At 37.8% G+C, this 26,540-nt stretch overlaps 1 protein-coding gene across 2 annotated transcripts in view; it reads left to right on the forward strand.

Moving 5' to 3' along the window:
* Positions 1–26,540, forward strand: part of LOC138708156 (enolase-phosphatase E1-like) — a 116,420-nt gene that overhangs the window by 71,911 nt on the left and 17,969 nt on the right. For both annotated transcript variants that reach the window (XM_069838412.1, XM_069838411.1), the window contains 4 exons: positions 9,678–9,845; positions 12,138–12,222; positions 14,203–14,259; positions 21,546–21,585. In XM_069838412.1, coding sequence (XP_069694513.1) covers positions 9,678–9,845; positions 12,138–12,222; positions 14,203–14,259; positions 21,546–21,585 — 350 coding nt within the window. The remainder of the gene's footprint in view (positions 1–9,677; positions 9,846–12,137; positions 12,223–14,202; positions 14,260–21,545; positions 21,586–26,540) is intronic.

A 26,540-nucleotide genomic window follows, 5' to 3' on the forward strand; every position in this document is an offset into this window, starting at 1 on the left:
TATACTTTCTTTTGATGTTTGTTCATTGTTTTTTTTCCTTTTTTTTTTTGTTGTTTCTTGCAGCTTGATATGGGAATTTATTTGTTAAAATTGTTATATGCTTTACAATGTAATCTGATACCATGTATGTCATTACTATTTATATTATTTTGAAAAGAGATTTTATAACCTATAAAAATTATATCATGCCAAAAATTTATATTATTTTGTAATAAAACATATTTTTAAAATCGACCCTAACCTCAACGATAGCGTCGTAATGGAGACTGCAATTGAAAATCTGAAAAAGAAACCAGTTCCAGTTTGTAATCCATTATTTATTGAAATGAAACATCTTTCAGCAGCCTTCTATTACTCTCTCTCTCTCTCTCTATATATATATATATATATATATATATATATATATATATATATAATTCTTCTGTCATTTGTTAATATATTTCTTTTTACTTTTCTCACATCTGCATTAAATTTCTCCACTACGTCTAATAGTAGCCAAATTCATTTTCTAGCCATTCATTTTCGTTTCTATTTCATATAATACAATGGAAGGGGTAACAAAATTCCACAGCAGAAGCTATCACGACTTCCTAAATAATATAAATCAAACCAAAGATTACTAAAATGTTACTTTCGTCCACTGGGCCGTGCCTCAGCGCGATTATCTTGTTCTAGAAACAGGATTTAGCTCCTGATCGCGATCGGGACTGTGACACACTACAAACCCGATCGCGATTAGGTCGATAATCGCGATTAGTGACTGTAGTCTGTCACCAGTATAGAGGCTATAAGATACGTGCGGTCATCAATGCTTCCTAGTGCCTATACATTTTCAGGTGACCATGACTTGTCGGTATGTCTTACGACATTCACAGCCACCTAATTTCATAGTAGAAAGTTATTAATAAAATCACACAATGAGGCAGGGCCCAACATTTATTGATTTCGCTCGAGCGTGAGAAAGCGATCTTGTACAGATGAGGAGGCGAGACCTGGCATGTGAGCAGTGCGAGATGAGAAAGAATTACCTATCAAAAAGAAAGTATGTTTCTTGATGGTTAATATTATACTAATCTACGGACACCGAAGTTCATCTCAGACTGAAACCTATCTTCCCCCTCCATACCCAACCATTGCACAGGACAGGTCTTGCTTCCTGTACTGTAGTTGCCTAGTAAACTGCTAGATGCTGCAAGTGTATTAGACTTCATCGCTCTCCACTAAACTTAGAGCAAGTGATGCTCGAAGCGAGCGAAACGCACTCTGGCAGTTACCCCAGTTACTTTGGATGGGGAAAACTAGACAGGTTGTGGGGGCTAAATTTTTAAGCCACGAATACAAATTAAGTAAGCCGTTAGACCGCAAAAGTGATGTGTGGATTTATTACAGAACGAGCATAAATCATTACTTAATTTCTTTGCTCTCATTTGTTATTCATGTATTTTATTTTAACCAAAGACAAAATGTAATATATTTATTCTCGTAGTATTTTTATTTTTGATCCAAAGACGAGTCCACACCTGTGGAGTAACGGTCAGCGCGTCTGGCCGTGAAACCAGGTGGCCCGGGTTCGAATCCCGGTCGGGGCAAGCTACCTGGTTGAGGTTTTTTCCGGGATTTTCCCTCAATCCAATACGAGCAAATGCTGGGTAACTTTCGGTGCTGGACCCCGGACACAGTCCTGCCATCTATCCACAGTATGCATAACCCGAATCACGCAAAAGAAGTGGGTAGGCATTGGATACACACACATCACTAAAACTAGATCTAAGAAGGAATTAACTGGTGCTAAGTTTTCAATAATTTGTGTAAAAAATAAGTATAAAAATCTCCGTTATTTTGCTTATTCCATTGAAGCCGTATTCGCTACAATGTACATTTGTGAGCAACTATTTAGTGTAATGAAAACATAAAATCCATATGTAGATCCAGACTGACAGACAATCTTTTTGATCGACTGCGGTTGTTCAGTCACTGATTCTGAGAGAGAAATATATTAATGTACATTAATGTTTTGTCGTGTGTGATGTATTGTGTATTAGATGAAAGCATATTAATACGAGTATTATCGTAATCTGAGAAATGCGAAAATTTATGCTTTATTTTTCTTTTTGTTTGTTCATCTGAATAATTTTATAGGATAGTAGATAATTTTCTACAAATTCCAATTTTTTGTTAATGTTTGCTGCTACATCATGTTACACAAATTTCTTTGAGTCATATTGACGTCCAGTGGTCCTAAAAATTAGAACAGTATAAAACAAGAATAAACATAGGGTCGAAAAACCTAAATTTCTACTAACAGGTCTAGTTTACTTTCCACCAATACTGTACTTCATCTGTTCAAACCTTGATTTTTAATTTTACATAATATTCTTTTTTTCCCTTCAAATTTTGACATGTGGGGTCCTAAAGGCCATTTCTTGCAAATTTATATTTTCAAAATGTGAAAAATGATTTTATCTCCAACTCCATTTTTTCTTCAACATGTATAAATAATTTTACAAAGTACCTTATAAATTCATATTTAAACACCCAAAAATAAGTACAATTTTATCAAATCTGTGCACTTATGCTGAAAAAAAAAAATAAAATAAAATTTTGGTGATGTGCATAATTATGCACACAGGGCCAGAAAGTGTTAATGAATCTATATCCTGGAAAACCGCATGATTCCATGGTTGATTTTTACGAAATCGTGACATAGAATCTTAACCTTTCTGTTACAGTAAAAAACAGTACCGGAAAATGCCTGGAAGTGATCTAATATATTAGAATTTTCGAAAATTAGCCTAAGAAAACCATGAAAAAAAAAACATTTTTAGAGCGCTTTGTCTTCGTCAAAATAGTTACAATACCGATGTATTTATACTTATCGGCTTCATCAGAATCAGTGAATATTCACTTCATACTATACTCAGAATAAATAATATTTAGTGAAGAATGTAAGCTTACACAAACAATGCCGAGGAAAGCTACTTGCACTACAAGATATGATCAAGTTTCGACTTTCATACTGTCTGAAGATTTGCTCAAAACGGTGGTAGTAGGGTAGTTTATTGTTCCCTGACTATTCAGCTTTGCCACGTGGTATTTTTTACCTACCTAGATTGAGTTTTAGAAAATCAGTTTTTGGCTGCCTAAATAGGCCAAATACTCCATACACGTCGTCTGTCACAAGAAGTAGGCGATTCAAAAGGATCAGCCCATGTGACAAATAAACTTAAAACTGAAATCGTTCAGGGTGAGTGACGAGGCACGATTTTATTTAAACAGTTATGTCTGTACAAAAAACAACGGATACTGGAGCTTGGAAAACCCCCACAGAATTCACTAAGTTCCCTTACATGATGCAAAAATTGGTGTATGGTTTGTTGTCACTGCCGGAAGAATAATATTGACCATATTTTTTGAGATGACAAATGCAGAGAGGTACCACACACACCCTCAAATTTCTTCTTGTTTTTGTCAGATAACGAGATAAGAGTATTTTGAACAATATCCTACCATATCCCACACTGCTGACTATTCTTTGAACGATATGAGGGAGGCTATTAATGAAAGAATTATTTCCAAAAGTTTATGGCTGTCACATTCTTCAGATCTTCCTGTGTGCGACTATTATTTGTGGGGATCCCAGAAAAGCAGATTCCATAGAAGTAACTTGCACACCATCGATGAACTCAAAGTTAATATAAGAACAGATATGATCAGAATTACTGAACAAGAAACATTTGCTTATTATTTCATCACAAAATGCCAGGCATGTGTGAATCAAAATGGCCACCACTTTGAGCAATTCTTATAACACAGGTAATTTCTCATTACGCAATGAATTTTAATTGTTTGCATGCTTTATGTAATATAGGGTAGACATAGCATTTGTGGCCAGTGCACCATTAGTGGCCATTTTCGAATTTAAAATGTTATATTAAGTGTCTAATTTAGTTCTGGCAATGGGAATCATGCTAACATGTTCCAGTGTGTTGCTGTGTAACCATGATTCTGATTGGTTGCCATTCAGCTCCAATCTTTTGTTCTACAAAATGGTTAATTCATAAATGTATTGAAGTTGTGCTTCTTGCTTACGTATTTTCTTTAGAGTTGCAGGTAAGAATTACAATATAAAATCTGTACTAGTTTCTATAAAGTTACATGGTATTGTTGTTGTGATCCATCTCAAAGCATAAAGGTATCTACCGATATTCAGTATTTTATGAAAACATAATCGCAATCCTTGATACCAGGGATGGCCACAAATGGAACATGAATGTAGTATCAAGCACCATTTGTGGTCACAATAATGACCACAAATAGGGGTTACTTAAGCACCATTTCTGACCACTTTTGTAATTTATTATTCCAGTTAGGAAATTCTAATATTTTGTGTTTTCTTTATTTTATTTTTCTTTTATAGCACTTTTACTTAACATGAGTTCTAAGAAAAATCGTGAATATAAAAGAAAATTATTTCAATATTCGCCATCAAAAGTATCACGTGCTCTGCATGCAGTGAGAGATGGAATGAAAGTTGCAACAGCTGCCATAACCTTTAATGTTCCCAGATCTACGTTAAGGAACAAACTATCAGGACGTGCACCTGAATCATCTGGAAAAGTTGGACAGTGTGCGGTTCTCGGAGATGTTGCTGGCAAAATGGTTGAAAAGTTGTGCAAGGTCTGGATTTCCAATAAACAAAGAAAGCTTGCTGGATTCTGTTGAAAAAATTGTACGAAACTGTAAACTAAACACACCATTCATCAATTGCAGACCTGGACGTAAGTGGTTTGATGCATTTGTGAGAAGACATCCTGATCTAAGTATAAAAGAAGCAGAGCAGATCAACAAGACTCAGGCATTAATCACAGAGGAAAAAATCCGGAATTGGTTTAGGGAAATTACTGATCTGCTTACTCCTGAAGAACAGGAAGTATTAAATGATCCCCAGAGAGTGTGGAATTGTGATGAAACTTCGTTCTACCTTTCACCCTCAGGAGGCTTAGTTCTTGCACCCAAAGGTGAACATGTTTATGACACGTCAAAGACTAGTGATAAGGAGAACATTACAACACTTATCACAGTGAATGCATCTGGAGTATTGGCACCTCCTCTGGCTTTGTATAAATATGAAAGAATGAATATGACAGTTGTGAAGCAAGCGAATTGAAAAAAAAAAAAACAGAAAGACAATGAAACTAAGAAGAGGCGTGAAAATAAACAGAAAGTGTCCTAAAGATCAAAAACTAAAAATCAAAGGAAGGTGGAAGATGAAATAACCACATCCGAAAGTGACATTGCTATTTCATCTGAATCTGAACTTTGTGACGAATCCAGTGATAAAAATGTTCGTGCCAAAGAGGCTGAAGTAAATGATTGGGTACTTGTTGCATTTAGGCACAAGAAAAGTGTCCCAAGATTTGTGGGTTTAATGCAAGAAAAACATATTGATGGATGGCTTGTGAAATTTGCTAGACGAGTTGGGGCGAATAAATTTAAATGGCTTGTAAATGATGACATATCAGTAGTTGACAATGAACAAATAGAAAGAGTGTTATCTCTTCCCAAATTCCATAGAAAAGATGACTGTGTAATATGCTTCATTTTCTCTGAAGGCTTTAAACGTTTGAATGTGGAGTGATTTTTTTGTTTATTTAGTAAGTTTAATATAGTATATTATTTGTATTTAAGATTTGTCTGCTGCAAAACATATGCTCATTTGTAAACTCAAATTACAGTAATTTATCCCTTATCTTGTTAAATTTATGGAAATGAAAGATTGTGACAATGTTATGGCAAAAACAAAAATGGCCACATATGGTACAAGCGGGTGGCCAAAAATGGGGTTTGGGCCATTCCATGTCAAATCAACACAAAAAAGTGGACTTTTCAACCCGACCACCTCAGATTTTCATTAAATTTGATAGGATGGTAAAGAACCTTAAGTTAATTAATTATGTAAAATTTTAGTCCTCAATAATGCACGATATCCATACAGCAATTCTGTCAATACGAGAAAAAATGTAAAAATGTCGCATACTATGTCAACAAAAATAATTCATAACTTCTCTTCTAATTGAGGTAGAATCTTAAACTTGGGCTTATTTTAAAGCTAATGGATCATACGTTTCAATAAAAATAGGTTTGCATCAAAGCAATGAATTCTTTATTGAATAGTCACGTGAAACATATTTTAACATTGAATATCTATAAATGCGGGACATAAATTATTTCGCGAAAAATGTATGTTATAGAGGTAAGATTATTCTCCCCTTGGTGTAAGTTTCATTTTGGAAACGTTTCAGGAATATCAGTAAAAAAATATATCAATGTATTGGTTTGTAGCACTTAAACCCATCTTACACCAACACTGCATGCGCGCGAGTTCGTACTTGTCTTATCTGCGTTGTCGATCAGTCAGGCCATCATGAGTGGCAGTTTATACAGTCTTCAGTTTATACAAAACGTGCGATCTGTTTCAAGTGCAGTGTTGTTAGTTTTTGTAGTATGTGGTAGTTTTGTGTGATGTAATGGAGTCGCGTTTTAAGTTATAGGCCTATGTTTGCTGCAATCCCTTCGAGAAATCAGGGCATTGTAATTAGAGGAAAAATTTAAGAAGTGTTATATCGTGGATGCTTCATGTATTTCCTGATTTAAAACAGAAACAAAAGGTGTGCGCTATGTGTCGCAAAGAAATAAAAATATAATGTGATGCTATTACGCAGAATCCTCATAATGACCCTAGTACTGAAGAATACGTCGACTCTACAGCAAATGTAAGTTCATTAAATACAAGTCTTTTTGACCAAGGTATGTTCCTTATTAAACAAGAAAGGCTACAACAAGAGAAATATAAGAGACAGAAATTTGAAAATATTGTAAAAGATAAAGTCTTCGATATTAAAGACGCCGAGGAACCAGGACCTGTCTGATTCTGAAATTTTGTCTCAGTTGCAGGAAAATTTTCAAAATTTCAGGTAAAAGTGAGAAAATCACCATTTTAACACTACTACCTAAAAGCTGGAGCGTAAATAATATAAAAAAAAGTTTCTTTCAGCTTTTGAATACATAATTCAGAAAGCAAAATTCCTGACAAAGGGAAAGGGAATTTTCTGTTCACCAAATCCGAAACCTGGAAAACCCTTGCTCGCTGCTGTTGCCTGTAAAGTTAAAGAATTCTGTTGTTCTGATGAGATAAGCAGAATGATGCCTGGTAAGAAATATTTGTTGTGATTAAAGAATCAGGGAGTAAATCACATGAGCAGAAATGAATTATATGCAGTGTTTAAAAATTCTAACCCTGGCCAAGAAATTGTATTCTAGCTGGAGTTAGTGTAACTATACTGTCTGTGTTTGTGTCCTTATCAGAATGTAAAACTTATGCCGGAAGCAATTTATTAAAGTTTCAGGTCTACGTGGATTTCAAAAAAAAATTTCTTTATACCTTCCAACTTAACATTTCTTGGCTACTATGGTGTGCAATCTTTCTCATATAAATTTTTTGTTCAGGAAATGCACAGAATGTCCTGAACCATTCAAAATAAGAGAGGGTTTAGAGAAATGTTTCGTATAAAACTTCAGTGAATCAGTGACCTACAAGCAGTGGATGACGACTGACCGATCAACTCTTGAGACCGTAATGAAACCCACAGACAAATTTTTCGACTGTCTCTTGGAGAAACTTGGCGATTTACTGACTCACTCATTTATATCATCTGAACAAAGTAAGTTTCTACGTGATATGAAATCATTTGTACAGCCATGCCAGCTTGTTGTGTTATGCGACTTCGCTGAAAACTATTATTTCGTAGTCTAAGATGAAATTCAGTCATATCACAGGACTAATGTGCACACAACCATTCATACTTTCGTAATATATTATAACGAATCGTTATCCGATACAGTCTCTATTAAAAATCTGGTAATAATTTCACACTGCCCGAAATATGACACTACAGCTGTACATCTGTTTCGAAAATATCTAATGGAGTCATTAAAACAAACATCTGTAATTCGCCACAAAAATTATGTATTTCTCCGAAGGATTCTCTGCTCAGTATAAAAATAGGAAAAAATTTCCTGAACCTCACATTACATGAAGAAGATTTTGGATTTCCAACAGAATTGCATTATTTTTGCATAGGCCTATCGCATGGCAAAAGAGCATGCGACGTTGTAGGTGGGACACTTAAAGGTTTGCGGCTTGTGCTAGTTTGCAGAGACCATCCGATAAACAAATAACTACCCCTAGGGAATTGTACGACTGGACAACGGATCATCTCCCAAACATTAATACCGTTTATGTGACTGAAAAAAGCTATCCTACTGAAGAGGAAATAATGCTTGCTCTTCGATTTGCAAAATCCACCGCAGTGCCTGAAACACAAGTTTCATACAGTCCTGCTGTTTAGGATGGGTATTATACTTGCTAAGCAGTTTTAAAATGCAGCTGAAGCAACGCAGCATCCTGTCTGGAAAGATGATCAGGCTATTTCATCTCAGCAATGAAAGGTAAGCATTTCTTACAGAACTTCAGGTTTAACAAAATCCATGTGACAATAATTTATTTCAAGTAATAATTTTAAAAATTCGAATTATGTACTACATGTTAAATTACATAGCGACATTCAAGAATATGATCAAATATAATTAAATACAACGAATGTGTGGGACATAATTATCGCGACTTATACGGTTAACTTACGCTTGCAGTGACATAATAATTTTTATCTTTGTAACCTATGATGATTCCAAGTTGAAACTTATCAGTTCATTATATCACTAATTGAGGCGTCCTATATATTTTTTTCCTTAAAATAGAACCCCCGCATTTTTAAATATGAATATATGAAAATTGTTTCACCATGTTTTTTTTAGTGTAATTGAATACATGCAGAAAACAGTATAAGCAATAAAAACTGTCACATTAAGAATGTATCACCTAATTTTTGTAAATTTATCTGGAGTCGTTGTTGAGATATATAATTTTAATTGAAGCGGCATGCTTACAAAAATATGATTTTTCTTCATGTTTGAAACGCCACTGACAGAAAACGAAAAGCACAGGGCATATGAAACTCGTCAGTTTTAGTTAGCGCGGCAGGTAAAACAAACCCTCAAAATTTGAAAGAAATCTGAGTCGGTTGGGTTGAGCGCCTTGTTGATTTGATATGGAATGACCCGTTTACGTGGCCACAAATGGTGAAAATTGTAAACATGTATAAAAGTTTTTGTGTAAGTGTACGTATTTGTTTTTGAGCTATGCTAATAAAACAGTTCATAGTAAACATATTGGTTAACACATACCTCAAGAAAGTTGGGGACTATAGTGTCCCATTTATTGATTTTTGAAAATAAACTTAAAAATAATCCTAAAAGTGGCCACAGATGGTGCATCTACCCTACGTAAAAAAGAGCAGAATATTACAGAGAAAAGATTCTGAGAGAGAAGCACAATGATGCTGCATCAACATGGTATCTTCTCACCAAAATACTGGATGAGCAAATTATCTCCCAGCCACAAAGCAACAACATTACTCCCAGCACTGTCTCGCTCATTACCAATAACACCAAAGAACAACGTCGTCATTAAATATGCGATTTGAGATAGGTCATCTGCACAATAATTATGTTGTACTCTAAACCACATAGTTTAACAGAATGCCTCTTGTTTAATTTAGGCTCGTGAGAATGTCTGTGAAGAAGAAATTGGAGGAGGAACTATGGACCTAAGTGAAGAAATTCACCCCATTGGATACTACATCAATGATAAGGCGGAAATGGTTAATCAGATGTTCTCAGTCATCAAAGAAAGTAAACTGCGAGCCATGCTTCCTCCTGCATTGAAGGTAAGAGAAAAACTTGAAATTAGACTACTTATTTGCACAGATTGTCCTGAATGAACGCACTTGGGATGGCCAATTTGAATGATACAGTTGTGTGGGAAGAAGTCAATAACGGAAAATAAATATATCAAATCTGTGATTGCTAGTTAATTTCTTTATGTAATGTACTCACCTATTTTTCGTCTCTTGCAAGTAGTTTCTGTAGCTCAGATGTCAAACACTCTGATTGGTACTGGTGATGTCCCAAGATAAAGCAGTATCATGTATATTTATTTATATTTTTCTTTTTGTTATGTTATTTTTGGTTTGAATTTAGCACTGTAGTACTTCTGTGGACATATGTCTAAAAGAATAAATGACTAACAGTACCAACACGCCTTTTTTTGCTTATTCGTTAAAATAATTGAAGATTATTAAGTTAGATGCACAAATTAATTTTTATATGAATGTTCCTGGTTAATTTGAGTAAATTTGAAAAATCTAGTGGTTGTACATATGCATTATGACACACTTGTAAATAAATAATCACGTGTGTAAAGATGCCCCATTTACCGGGTTACTTTACACACATATTTACTTTGCCTTATAATCGAGTATTCTGTTCAATATAGTCCAACATTGCACTGTTTTAAGTACTGGGATTGGAAAGGTAAAACATTACTGAACAATATGATGTGTTTCGCAATTTATTAGCCCACTACAGTCAGCACAGTGGGAACAAAATATATTGGTAAATTCCTGAAAATGATATATTGTATATAAAAGTAAAGAAATGTAATAACAGTACAATAAATGGTTATATGCTGTTCATGAATGTGTTGCTACATTGTGATTTTCCTGGGGAGGTGCTGTAGGAAGCGTTTGCAGAACCTGGTGACAGTCCAATGGTAGAGGGATAGCGTCATGCTAACCACATGACTATACTGCTACCTACTAGTTGCAGTAACCGATTCAACTGGCATTGATCCTTCAGAGCTGGCATGCCACGGATTATTTAAAATAATAATAATAACAATAATAATAATCTTCAAGTAGGCTAACGACCTTGTCTGTTTGAAAGTCATTTATTTTCCCGTATGATTGACGGGAATCGATCCTACCACCATTAATAGTGACATTATACATCATATTAAAAAGAGCTTTTATTTTTAATTAGTGTCCATAAACACTTCACATCTGTGTAAAGTTGCCCCGTTCTGAAGTACATTAGGTTATCATTCTTGTTTTCCCTCTCACAGGTAGCACATGTAACGAAAAACTGGTCAGGCAGTCATTTCCCGCATCCGAAAGCTTCATAATTTCATACAATACTAGTCACAATTGAATGTATGAACTGAACTATTCAGTACAACACAAAGTTTTTACACATAGAAAAAATAGTAAAAATACTTGCTTCGTGAAATTCACCAGCAACAATGGTGTATAACAGCTTTAATAATGGCACACACTTCAGACTACTACACACATGTGCTGTTGTCACACAGAATCAATTCCACGGAGTTGCTACATATTGTCTGTAATGTGCTGCCATCTAAACATTTTTTCTAGAAATGTGTAAAGTTACCCCCCTTGTGTAAAGTATACCCAGTTGCCGGTATTTGTTTTGTGCATTGGCAGGTCCCTTGAGGGGGAGATACAGCTTCAGATAATACAAAAATAAACTGGCCTTACCCCAATATATGGCACCTTCAACACATCCGCCTTTCAACTTTAAAACTGTAGCATTGGTCCTTGGTTCCTTTTATTACTCGAAAACAGGGACACTCTCAAACATCTCCAGATGTGCTGCTCTCTATGAATGAAATTCTATTGCACAATGATTACAGTATTTTGCATTAAATGTTGATAGAAGTCGACAATCAGTGAGATGTGCTTGAGAAGAGCCAGTTTTTTTAAATAAGGAGGGTGGCATGTATTTCATTCTTATTTATTTGCTTTTATGACATCATCTGGTTTGGAGCACAGATTAATTTTGGTATTTGTAGCTGAATTTCAGGAATTTTGTAGCTTACTTGCTCATGTTGAGTTGATAAATCTAACAAACATTTAATTTTGCGGCGTTCTTTCTGCATTGTGTGCATTAATATTTTTTCAGGAAAGTTTAATAATTTTTCATGTTTTGGGTGTATGTATTTCATATATTTCCAAAGTTTTCTTCATATTTTTCCACTCTTTAGACTAAGGCATGCAGTTGTTCATTGCACGTGTTCACTTCTTGCATGCTACTTCTGCCGTACTTTACCGTAAATTTACTGGATTCTAAAACTGTTAATTTGCAAGATTTGATTGTTTCAGGACTGTTCTATTGAGGAACTGAAGTCTTACTGTTTAGAGGAGTTGCTTGGAATGTCCATGAAACGCATCCAGAGCATACTCGAAGGTAAGATTTCTTTGCAGTGTGCCTTGTATTTTACATGAGTGTGCGTGTAATATGCTCGCTTTTTTCACAATAATTCTTCGTAGGCACGGGCTTAGCTCAGATGGTATCACTTTTGTCTGCTAATCCGAGGTTGCGCTCGGGCATGGGTTGATTCCTGCTTGGAATGATTACCTAGTTGGGTTTTTCCGAGGTTTTCCCGAACCGTATGACGAATGTCAGATAAAATATGACGAATTCTCGGCCTCATCTCGCCAAATACTATCTCGCTGTCATAAATACCAATGATGCTAAATAATACAGTAGTTGATACAGCGTCGTTAAATAATAAAGTAAAAATTCTCTGAGTTCTACGCTTATGTTATTTACTGTTTAACATTTTGAGATATACAGGATGATTCACGAGGATTTGCCGTCACTTATGGAGCTTGTTTCTGAAGACATTCTGAGCAAAACATGTCGTATAATCTCAATATTTTCAAAGCAGACCATCCCTCGACGCTAGCTGATAGGAGACCCTTCCTCACTGTTAGCTGATAGCAAACCATCCCTTGACGCTAGCTGATAGCAGATCCTCCCTCGATGCTAGCTGATAGCAGACCCTCCCTCGACGCTAGCTGATAGCAGACCCTCCCTCGACGCTAGCTGATAGCAGACCCTCCCTCAATGCTAGCTGATAGCAGACCCTCCCTCGACGCTAGCTGATAGCAGACCCTCCCTCGATGCTAGATGATAGCAGACCCTCCCTCGATGCTAGCTGATAGCAGACCCTCCATCCATGCTAGCTGATAGCAGACTCTCCCTCGACGCTAGATGATAGCAGACCCTCCCTCGATGCTAGCTGATAGCAGACCCTCCCTCGACGCTAGCTGATAGCAGACCCTCCCTCGACGCTAGCTGATAGCAGACCCTCCCTCGACGCTAGCTGATTGCAGACCCTCCCTCGATGCTAGCTGATAGCAGACCCTCCCTCGATGCTAGCTGATAGCAGACCCCCCCTCGACGCTAGCTGATAGTAGACCCTCCCTCGACACTAGCTGATAGCAGACCCTCCCTCGACGCTAGCTGATAGCAGACCCTTCCTCGACGCTAGCTGATAGCAGACCCTCCCTCGATGCTAGCTGATAGCAGACCCTCCCTCGACGCTAGCTGATAGCAGGCCCTCCCTCGACGCTAGCTGGTAGCAGACTCTCCCTCGACGCTAGCTGATAGCAGACCCTCCCTCGACGCTAGCTGATAGCAGACCCTCCCTCGACGCTAGCTGATAACAGACCCTCCCTCGACGCTAGCTGATAGCAGACCCTTCCTCGACGCTAGCTGATAGCAGACCCTCCCTCGACGCTAGCTGATAGCAGACCCTCCCTCGACGCTAGCTGATAGCAGACCCTCCCTCGACGCTAGCTGATAGCAGACCCTCCCTCGATGCTAGCTGATAGCAGACCCTCCCTCGACGCTAGCTGATAGCAGACCCTCCCTCGACGCTAGCTGAAAAGTGTTGGTGTAAGCCTCGAACCCCCCAGCAACGTGAAGAGGACAACTATCCTCTATTGAGAAAGAGAAAAAAGAAACAGAAAGAGGAATTAATCAAACGAAATAAATAAATTATAAGAAAAAAAAGAATAAAACTAAAATAGGAGAAAGGAATGAAGGAAAAAAAGGAAAGATAGTGTGGCAGGAGAAACAAACGTCACATTATAAAATTACAAAAAAAATATATATATATATTTGCTGATAGTATTACATATTGCTATATCTGCCATAAGAACATGATTACTTTTTTACTTTTATACGAGTATTTGACCTTATATTTTCCGGTAATTTTCGTTATATATTTTGGAATTAATTTTGAATTCCATAAACGTGAGAGATGCATTAGGTGGGGAACAGCATACATGTTCACATTATATTTGTAATTCTAAAAGACAAATCCATCAACTGACTGTGTGGACCATGGTTTTAATTAACTTTTCAACTTTGTTTCAGGTCGAGAATTGGAAATTTCCTCGGAATCCGATGAAGCAAATGCTAATGCTGAGCATGGTAAGTTTGACACGATCAACTCACCTCGCGTTTTGCGACAGTTTTAATTACTTTTCACTGTGATGCTTATGACTTCTAATCTCCCCTCTAAAATCGTAACGATTAAATTACGTTGCACTTCAATATTTTGCGTAAGTTCTTTGCACTTAACAGGGTTGAGGAAATGTTGTACTACTACTACTACTACTACTACTGCTGCAGCTACTGCTACTACTATACTACTTCTACTACTACTACTACTACTACTACTGCTGCTGCTGCTGCTGCTGCTATTACTACTGCTGCAGCTATTGCTACTACTGCTACTACTACTATTACTACTACTACAATTACTGCTGCTGCTGCTACTACTACTACTACTACTACTACTACTACTACTACTGCTGCAGCTACTGCTACTACTATTACTGCTGCTGCTGCTATTACTACTGCTGCAGCTATTGCTACTACTGCTACTACTACTACTATTACTACTACAATTACTGCTGCTGCTACTACTACTACTACTACAATTACTGCTGCTGCTGCTACTGCTGCTGCTGCTACTACTACTGTTACTACTACTACTACTACTACTACTGCTACTACTACTACTACTACTACTGCTACTACTACTACAACTACTACTACTACAACTACAATTACTGCTATTGCTGCTACTACTACTACAATTACTGCTGCTGCTACTACTACAATTACTGCTACTACTACTACTACTACTGCTACTTCTACTACTACTACTACAACTACAAGTACTGCTACTACTACTACTACTACTACTACTACTGCTACTACTACTACTGCTACTACTGCTTCTGCTGCTGCTGCAATTACTGCTACTACTACTACTACTACTACTACAACTACAATTACTGCTACTGCTGCTACTACTACTACTACTACTACTGCTGCTTCTACTACTACTACTACAACAACTACAATTACTGCTACTACTGCTACTACTACTACTACTACTGCTACTACTACTACTGCTCCTGCTGCTGCTGCAATTGCTGCTACTACTACTACTACTACTACTGCTGCTGCTGCTGCTGCCGCCGCCGCTTTAATTGTCTCTCGAAAGTATACATTGATTTGATCTTGTCTATGGTGCACACTGTATGCGGAGGGGACATTTATTACGTTTCTTTCCAAATTGGATCATATTTCCTCAAGAACAGAGATATCAAGTTGGCCTTTTTGTCACAAAGATTGAGATTTTAATGTATGGCCGAGAGACGTCTCGGAGAAGTGGCAAACAGCTCCTTCGTCGTTCTCTCGAAAGGCGACTGATATATGAGTGATGAGGCAATATGTCCACGCCCGGGACCTTTGAGGTGCAGTAGGATCATTTGACGACGTCAGTACATTTCCTTTCGTTATAGCGAACCGCTTGAATGCATGTATGTGGTGAAGTTTTAATAAGGCACTTCTCACGCGTCGTCTATCCAGAATTGCACGTCAGTTCCTCTTTGTATATTTCCTGATTTTTTCAATTTATTTTTTCCTTGCTTTATTGGTTATTTTTACCTTCTGATTGTGCAAAGTGTGAAAAGAGTATATTACGATGCTGAAAAATATTGCCTAGAACAATTTCACGGAAATTCACGTATTCAGCATCCCTTATAACGAAAGAGTCGTTTCGATATGTCGCCTGTCTGCCTGTCAACAGATACTTATCCCAAAATATTTTAAGGGTTTTGTTCATCTTCAATATATTCCTGTTTATGCAGGAATAATGCATACGAAGTATAATAATTGTAGTAAAAAAATGATTGGCGGTTTTAGTCCAAACCAAATTCGATGATTTTCTAAGAGAAATTAATCTTTATACGCATAATAATAATAATAATAATAATAATAATAATAATGTTTTATTTTCGCTGGCAGAGTTAAGGCCATAAGGCCTTCTCTTCCACTCAACCAGCCTTAATCAATACAATACATATTTAAATTACGAATATTTACACTACACTTAAAAGGTTCTCCAGCAATAATCTTCAGTCAAGTTTCAACGACTAGTAGACTACATATTTATTTAAATTTAGATAAACCTATGAGGTAAAGTAGTAACTTAATTTATGAGTTAATTTAATTCACTCAATTATAATTTATTTGAGATTTGAGATAGCTAGTAAAATGAAAATTAATTTAATATAAGCTTACTAGAACTATGTTACAGGAAGAAAAAAATATATATACATAAATCTAAAATATATTTCTATAATGAGAATATTAATGTAATTGCCATTAGAGGTTTTGTAAATCTATTTAGAGAAATGAATGATAATAATAAGAATGGACAGATGTTAGTTTCATTATATGTAATAAATATTAATCAGCAATTAATTTGTTATGTAAGAATTTATGTAATTTTGACCTAAATGAAGTTATCGTCCAACAACCCCTTACATCACTCGGTATAGATACATGTATTTCCGTTGACCCCATGGTTCGTTCAGCCCCCATCAAATTGTGTAGACCTACTAGATGTTTCCCTTGGGTATACCATACACTATTCAAGAATAAGTCTGTTTATTAAATGTTATCTCTGTACCAGTATTTATTTCTTCTTCTGTCTACCTACATACGTGTTCTTCCTGTTTCTTCTACATCTCTTTTCTTATTTATTTCATCCTCCAATTGTACATAATTTCTCTAATAACGTTTTATGAAGTGATATATTTCTACTGATTCTTGCATTACTTATGCCCTTATGTTTTTTTGTTAATCTTTCATGTTAAAAAATTGAATTATGGTTTATTTTACGACGCTCGCAATTGTAGAGGTTATGTTAGCGTCGCTAGTGTGCCAGAATTTTGTCCCAAAGAGTTCTTTTACATGCCAGTAAATCTAAATGCCATCGACCTCGGCCGGGATCGAACCTGCAACCTCGAGCACAGGAGGCCAGCGCTATACCGACTACGCTACCGAGGCCGACTCTTTCATGTTATGTCTCTGAAACTCGTAGCATAGTTGAAACTGACTGAATACTGGTCACATGGCTGTGTATTGGAACTGCAAGTAAATGATTTGTCTCCTATAGTCGTCTTAAATTGAGGCCATTGATGCTATCCTAAAAGTTACCAACACTACCACTAACCTCTCACCCTCTGACGCATTCTCAGTGCGTGTTGTATAATAGTCTAAGGAACGAGGTCTCAGATGCATTAGGTGTATAGAAACGTTACTGATAACAAATATAAATCAGTATGGACTATTCCATATGAAATCGATCAGTAAAAAACCTCGCATTTTTTAATACTCTAATTTTTTCCCTATTTATACAAGGTGCTGAAGACAGTGCATTTTCAAAAATATACTATCGAAAGTCAAACGGTTTTCGTGCTATTGAGCGACAAATTTAGCATATTTTATAAAAACAAGCCTCTTTCAGCACTCAGAACTCTGGAACCATTTACTGCAGAACATTGAATGAGAGCTCATTTTGAAGCTGACATTTAGTAGGTTATGTTAAGTAATCCTTATTTTTAATGTATACAGAGAGACAAATAATCTGATTTTACTTACGTTTAGGCTCTTTGCCAATTTGTAAAAATGTAAAAAATATTGAGAAAAAACCTTGCATTATTAAGAGGGACTTCGGCATTGTTTGCTTAGTGGCTCGGCAATAAGTTTCAAGGGTATTAAATAAATTATTTTCACACGCCTAGTCTTGAACGGCGCAGTACCGCACGCACTGGACGAGAGCTGAAGATAAGCGAGCGTTGGGTGTCATTTTACTCCTGTGTTTATGAAAACTTGTGATAAAGCTAGCCCAGCTATGCACTACTAAACGAAACATCACGTGTTTGTATCTTGGCCTTGCTTGTCTCGGCTAGCTCCCGTCTCACAGTCAGCTGGTTACTTCACGCGCGTAGTATTTATTTTCTTTATTTTATATTTTCAATACGTTCTTATCAACGTACCACCAGTAAAAAATATGTGTTTATTTGTACTTTCAATGCGGAATCTAACCATATATTTTAAAAATATTTTTTCGTGGTCAAAGGCGTCTTAATGAAGAAAAATCTAAATTTCTCCATTTCCATAAAAAGTAAGAAAAACTGTTTACATGTCAATATAAACTTTAATTTCTCGCATCAAAATAAACCATGATTTTGATCATTGAGTGAAAGGGTTTCGGAGCCACAACAGTTTAAAGTTGCTAATTTTATGAAAATGCGATAAATTTAAATATTTTTAATTTAAACAGTATGAAGTTCTGATGCCTCAAACTTTGCACAAAGCATTGTATCACAGTTGTCAACGGACAGAAAAAGTTTCATTGTATTAAAAAATTTCAAGGTCAATTTTCTCTATATTTCGGTCGATTTGAGATGGAATAGCCCGTACGCAATAGATTCTTCCACACGATATCCACATCTCACACACACACACTCCCCTGTTGAATGCGGTTCCTTCCAATTTTTATTCCATTATTTAACTACGCTGTCAGAACTGCGCAGTTAACTAGCGTCTGTGGTAATGATTGCGACAGTTTATTTCGGTCTCGTGGCGAGACCAGTTCTAGGTTTCGCCCTAAAATTACCTGATATTCGTCTTACATTTGGTGAAAATCTTGGAAACCACAGCCAGATAATCAACCCAAACGAGATTCGAGGGGGGACCTCGGAGCACGAGTCCAGCCCGCAAATCCTAGACCACGCGCCGATAGGCCTACTGAAATATACTTTTGTGTAATTTAATTTGCAAGTTTACAAACACGTTTATTTTCATATTGCGCTATTTTCTTTCTGTGTTTGCGGTTCGAATACGTTGCCGGGAAAGGGCGGTTTAAAATGTTCTACGAATTAATGCAAATACTGGACTGTAAAAACGTGTTGTGTAGAAACAGAACTGTTGGTTGATCTTACCACAAGGCGACTATTTGATAGTTGTCAGACCCTATAAATCTTGTCATATTGATTCATGTAAACGGAAATTGTTAGGCATGGATTCGTACTTCAGCTGGTGAAATAACAAGGAGTCGTCAGTAATGAGACGTGATGGATTTCCGCCCATATTGCAGGCTGCAGATGCTGCTTAATTTTAAGGAAACTTGACATCTTCGCATATAATAAATTCAATCATTTAAACGCGGTCCCAAAAAAGTTAACGGAATAAAGTTACAGTGGATTTCAGTAATGACGGTGGAACATATCAGCTTCTCATTCCGGGATCACGTATCATAACCTAACTTTTACGTGGCTTTCCTTTGCAGACAAATTGTGAAATAGGTCTTTAAAAATTCATAACCAGAGGCGGCACCAAGACTTTTGTGTGTGCGTGTATGTTGTTTAACGACGCTGTCCCGCACCACAGCTGCGTGATCTAAGGTATCATGCCTTGGACGAGCGATATGGAATGAGTGCTGGTTCAAGTAATTATGAGGGAAGAAATCTTGCCAGTGTATGGGACCAGTGCCCACCCAGCATGATAATGAATTTGGAGAGCTACAGTCGGGGAGTTAACCTTTAAGATGCAAGGTATATCATTATGGAAGTTCGTCGGTTTCGATATATGAAAGTTAGAATTTATAAAACAGTTATATTACCGGTTGTTCTGTATGGTTGTGAAACTTGGACTCTAACTTTGAGAGAGGAACATAGGTTAAGGGTGTTTGAGAATAAGGTGCCTAGGAAAATGTTTGGGGCTAAGAGGGATGAAGTTACAGGAGAATGGAGAAAGTTACACAACGCAAAACTGCACGCATTGTTTTCTTCACCTGACATAACTAGGAACATTAAATCCAGACGTTTAAGATGGGCAGGGCATGTAGCACGTATGGGCGAATCCAGAAATGCATATAGAGTGTTAATTGGACACCAGAGGGAAAAAGACCTTTGGGGAGGCCGAGACGTAGATGGAAGGATAATATTAAAATGGATTTGAGGACAGTATAATATGATGATGGAGACTGGATTAATCTTGTACAAGATAGGGAGCGATGGCGGGCTTATGTGAGGGCGGCAATGAACCTGCGGGTTCCTTAAAAGCCATTTGTAAGTAAGTAAGTAATGATTTTCTCTTCACTTTGCCCTTTATTCCTCCTACTGAAATCTTAATCTTGACCAGGACTTAACTCCCCCTTTTCGCATCTGTGACAGAATGCCAGCACACATAATCGTCATCAATTTTCAAATGCCAAATGCAATATTTAATCCTGAACAGCTCATTGTTTTACACTTTTTCTTCAAAGTGTTAAACATTTTAGCACTCTCCATATTTAATCATTATTCAAAACCATTGAATGTAGCCACCGGCGTGGCTCAGTCGGTTAAGGCACTTGCCTGCCGGTCTGAAGTTGCGCTCGGGCGCGGATTCGATCCCCACTTGGGCTGATTACCTGATTGGGTTTCTTCCGAGGTGTTCAGCAACTGTAAGGTGAATGCCAGTTAATCTGTGACGAATCCTCGGCCTCATCTCGCCAAATACCATCTCGCTATCACCAATCTCATCGACGCTAAATAACCTAGTAGTTGATACAGCGTCGTTAAATAACCAACTAAAAGGAAAACATTGAATACAATGTCTGTATTGCCATTTTGTAGGCTGTGGGATAGGGGGTCTTTCTATGGGCTTCATTATCAGAATGACTGTTCATTTAAACATTAAGGGCCATATTCACAGACATTCTTAGCGCAGGCTTCCGGTGGATGATCAGCGAACTAACGTTTTGTGTATTCATGAACCAGTGTTAGTGATATGATACGATATGAATCCTGTACAAGTAATCAGTCGATAGCCGGGGCTAGTTTAGCACGCTCGTAGTGCGGTCTAGCGAAATGTCTGTGAATAGCACCCTAAGTGTTGTAAGGCTTTTAGAGCCAGAAAGCATAATAAATTGGGGGGGGGGGACCTTACAGTGTTTCATGAACAAAATCCTGAAATTATAGGTGGATTTTTAGCTATCTTTAATGATGGCAATTTCTTTGATAAAGACATTTAACTTTTTCATATGCCATTAGAACAAATGTGTCTATTATTATAGTGATTACTTGAGGGAACGGGTAGTTTTATTTAAGTTTTAAGTATAATAGACTATTCCTTGTAATTTTTTTCTGTTCAGTTTTTAACCAAACCTTATTTTCTTTTATGATCATAATGTGTGTAATTTTAATTTTATGTTTTTAATCAGCCAGCATCACACTCCTTGATAAAGTGATATTATTCAAGGAAGAAAGTTTATAACACTACTGTCCTAACAATCCTCTTATTCGTATAAAAGTTACAAAATTTTTCTTGCAAAGTTTCATTACAAAATATTTCTTTATCTCTTTCAGAAAATGTTATGGACACATCTTCAGGAGAGAAAAGTCTGTGGTACGTAAACTTTAATATTATTGTTAGTAGGAAATATTTCATAAATGTACATACCCTACGTAGGAATTCTTACAAAATGTGACATTAAATCAGTGTATGGTTTTTTGTAATATGAAAAAATCCTACCTTTATAAATAGGAAGTTTATGCCAAATTTGATCAGTAGATTTATGTCTAGGTTTGAGAACTCGGTCACTTTTGAAATATAAGAAAGTCTGCATTTAACTCTATTTTATGGAGTCACGTTAGATTTGCAACAGAGACAGGCTTAGAACTTATATGTGACTGGGGTGTTGATAACACCCTGCACAACTGCTTAAGAGTTAAATGATGTTGATTGCTAGGAGGTTATTTGTAGTTTTTATAATTGAAGTTTTTAAATAGACCATGTGTTATAATTATCCTATTCCATTTTTAACTTAATTTTTCAAAATGCTTACTTATTCTATTGAAATTAATGCTACCACCCTTCCTATATTATCTCACGTTAGGTCTGTACCATCATCACCACCTTTAAAGTCACTTTAGGCACTGCTTTGGTGCAACATTATTGAAATCGTGATAAATTTGTAAATATGAGTTCACAAAAAGATAAAGAACAAAATTACAGCAATTGTAGGCCAACAACAAACAGCAAATTTTAAAAGCTAATACATACGAGGGTTGTAAATAAAGTAGTGGCAACATAGACAATACGAGCATATTATTGAACATATATGGAAAATACATTTACATCCCTTCAATATAATCACCAGTGTTTTCCTGTATCTTTTGCCAAATCTGTGGTAACCATTGAATGCCACTCTGTTGATCTCTCTGATGGACTGCCCTGCTGCATGAAGCACTGATGCAATATCTGGAAACCTTTTGCCTCTAAGTGGTTCTTTCAACTCTAAAAACAAGTCATAGTCACAAAGACTCATGTCAGGGGACTATGGAAGATGATCTAATACACTAGTGTCCAAAAGTTAAGCATAATTCAATATTTTGTTCCCAACCTATCAGAATGGCACCAAACTTATACAAATGAATCACACAGGATCTGGTATGGAACAGAACATATCAGCAAATTTTGTTTTATTGTGGCGTAGGGACACATTTTACACAATTACGGTACAAAATCTGACTATCACTTCCACAACAATGATGGTGCTGAGCGGTTAATATGGGGTGTGGTTACCCTCATGGCTACACAGGCGTCGCACCGCCGTGGCATGCCCTCTATCATGTGGTTCAAGAGCTCTGCAGACAGCTGTTTCCATTCCTGACAAGGAGCATTGCGGAAGGCTGAAAGGTCCTTGGTGGAGGTTGGTTGGCTGCAACTCGTCTTCCTAATCCATCCCAGGCATGCTCTATAGAGTTCAGATCCGGGGACATAGCTGGCCAGTCCATGTGCCGGATATTTTCCACCTCATGATACTCGTCCGCCAGATTGGCTCTATGCGGATGTGCATTGTCGTCCATAAAGATGAAGTGTGGACCAACTGCAGCTCTGAAAAATTGCACATGTCGTTCCAATACCTCGTCTCTGGACCTCCACAGTACCAGCTGCGAAGATGTGCAGATCTGTACGTTCATTGAACATTATGCCTGCCCGCAAGAGTACGCCACCACCACAAAATGGGCGTTTTTCCACGATTTTTGTGGGATGAAACCTGATTCCACGTTCCCTCCAGATTACTGAGCGATGGGAATCATTGGTCAAACTGAATCTGGACTTGTCTCTAAACAGCACGTTCCTCCATTCATCCAAGGTCCAATGTTGATGTTACCGACTCCACTGTAAACGGTTCCTTATGTGTACTTGAGTGAGCTGGACAAACACTGCTGGTCATCTGGCACAGAGACCGCCTGCCCTGAGCCTTCGGTATACAGTTTGCTTGGAAACTCGAACGCCTGAGGCAGCTGCAAGCTCAGAAGACAGTTGTCTTGCAGGCATCGTCCGATTACGTCGTGCTGTTAAGGTCAAATATCGGTCCTCTTGCGGCGTTGTGACCCATGGGCGACCTTGTACAGGCATACGACGAACATCTCCTGTGTCTTCGAACCGTTGCCAAAGCCTGGAAATGACACTTAGTGCCACATTCAGGGCTCGAGAGACTTCGGTCCGTGTCTGACCTGCTTCCAGACGTCCGATTATTCTACCCTTCAAACCAGAGTCCAGTTGACGTCTCTGTGGCATGTTGGTGCTGTCCTGTATACACTGTGATAAGCAACTACCCTCTGTTCACAATGAGAGAACAAGAACAAATGAGTCGCACTGGGTCTGTTTGCTTAAAATCGAAACACTTGTTTATTCGGAGGGGAGGCAGAGGTTGAGGTACCCCCTCACAATGCACAGAGCACAAGTACGGTGCGGCACACACTGTGATAAAGTTTTATAGCGATTTCTCACCATTTTCCCTTTCATTTCCCTGTTTTACGAATTATGCTTAACTTTTGGACACTATTGTACTTCCAATCCCATCTCTGTAGCAATTGGGCCACTGCTCCTGCGACATGACAACGAGCATTATCATGCAAGATGAAAGGTGGATTGTCTCTCAGGAAATGTGGACGTTTGCACCGCATAGCTGGACATAGGTTGTGTTCGAGAAAATAATGGTAATACGCTGCATTGACATTTTGGTCTTGAGGTACAGCACGGCTAATGATAACACTTTCACTGTTGTATGCCACTATCAGCATGACTTTCACCCTAGAGGGTTCATATCGCACTTTTTTGGACGTGATGATCCTTTGTGGTGCCCATTCATTAGACTGACACTTCAGTTCAGGCTCGTATGCCCACGCCCACGTCTCATCAATGGCAACAATATCTTGCAGGAATATCTCCCCTTCTGTGATGGAGTTGAGCTGTTGCATATTGGTGCCACTTTTGTGCTTCTGTCATGAGGAACCCAGCGTGTTGCAATTTTTCTCATATGGAAGTTTTTCTTCAGGACATAGGTTGTGTTCGAGAAAATGTTGGTAATACACTGCATTGACATTTTGATCTTGAGGTATAGCATGGCTAATGATAACACTTTCACTGTTGTATGCCACTATCAGCATGACTTTCACCCCAGAGGGTTCATATCGCACTTTTTTGGATGTGATGATCCTTTGTGGTGCCCATTCATTAGACTGACACTTCAGTTCAGGCTCGTATGCCCATGCCCACGTCTCGTCAATGGCAACAATATGTTGCAGGAATATCTCCCCTTCTGTGGTGGAGTTGAGCTATTGCATATTGGTGCCACTTTTGTGCTTCTGTCATGTTATGAGGAACCCAGCGTGTTGCAATTTTTCTCATGTGGAAGCTTTTCTTCAGGATGTGCCACACAGTTTGATGATTGAGTCCAACCTCGATGGATAATTCTCGTACAGTCCAACGATGGTCAGCAGCAAGGAGACCTCGCACTAACGCCACTTGGTCATCACAAATAGATGGGCAACCTGTGCGAGCCACATGTGTCGTCTCATTCTGACCCATATGAAATGCAGAGACCCATCTTGCAACCATAGTGCATCATTGCCATAAGCTTCAAGTAACCCTTGATGACATTGGCGTGCATTTCTACTATGATTTATATATATATATATTATTTTAATGTACTGAAGTACATATGATATTTCCATGCAGATATTCTGCATCATCATACGATGAAAGAGTAATGGAACGGAGAAAAATTCTCTCCGGTGCCAGGATTTTAACCCAGGTTTTCAGCTCTACGTGCTGATGCTTTATCCACTAAGCCACACCGGATACCCACCCTGGCGTTGGGCAGAATCGTCTCAGATTAAGTTCCAACTCTTGGGTTCCCTCTAGTGGCCACCCTCTGCACTACGTCATAGATGTCTGTGAACGTAGGACTGAAGCCCACACATGTGCTGAGGTGCACTCGTTATGAGTGACTAGTTGGCAGGGCTCTGACGGAATAAGCGCCGTCTTAAATCACGGGTTCAAATCCCGGCGCCGGAGAGAATTTTTCTCCGTTCCATTACTCTTTCATCGTATGATAATGCAGAATATCTGCATGGAAATATCATAAGTACTTCGGTACATTAAAATAATATATATGATATGCGTAAATCACTTCGTGATTTAAGACGGCCCTTATTCCGTCGGATCCCGGCCAACTAGTCACTCATAACGAGTGCACCTCAGCACATGTGTGGACTTCGGTCCTACGTTCATAGACATCTATGACGTAGTGCAGATGGCGGCCACTAGAGGGAACCCAAGAGTTGGAACTTAATCTGAGACGATTCTGCCCAACGCCAGGGTGGGTATCCGGTGTGGCTTAGTGGATAAAGCATCAGCACATAGAGTTGAAAACCCGGGTTCAAATCACGGTGCTGGAGAGAATTTTTCTCCGTTCCATTACTCTTTCATCGTATATGATTTTTATCCATGATCACTGCTCAAGTTTAGTAAACATACTTTAGAGCAGTTAAAAGTAGTGCTCTACATTTAACCACGCACAATAGCATCATCTGTTGTCATAGCACTGGTTTTATCATTCAATACAGTACCTCGACAATATCTCCAACTATGATCACCAGTTATCTCATATCGCATGCGAAAGTGTGCATGACCCATTCCCAGCAGTGTTCCCACTACTTTATTTACAACTCATGTATCAAAAGGTGGACTGTGTAGTAGCTAACTTGCTTAAAAATTAATACCTTGAATATATATGCAGAAATTATGTCTTAGACAATAGAAAATTTCGTCCAGGGGAGTGGTGTGAGGAAATGTACCCAATACACTACTGACTTACTCTCGTTGAATGACATTTCCTATTTGCTTTCACAGGAATTCACTAGAGTGTAGGTGAGAAACTTTAGTTTAATGATACAAGATTTTTGGCCTCTTGATGTCACATTCCTATAGTTAAAACTGCGAGGATAACGAAAATATAGTTTTCGATAACATATTTATATTTATTTCTTTTATTGTGGACAGCTGAT

The sequence above is a fragment of the Periplaneta americana genome, chromosome 10 (genome assembly GCF_040183065.1).
Source record: "Periplaneta americana isolate PAMFEO1 chromosome 10, P.americana_PAMFEO1_priV1, whole genome shotgun sequence".
Lineage (NCBI taxonomy): Eukaryota > Metazoa > Arthropoda > Insecta > Blattodea > Blattidae > Periplaneta > Periplaneta americana.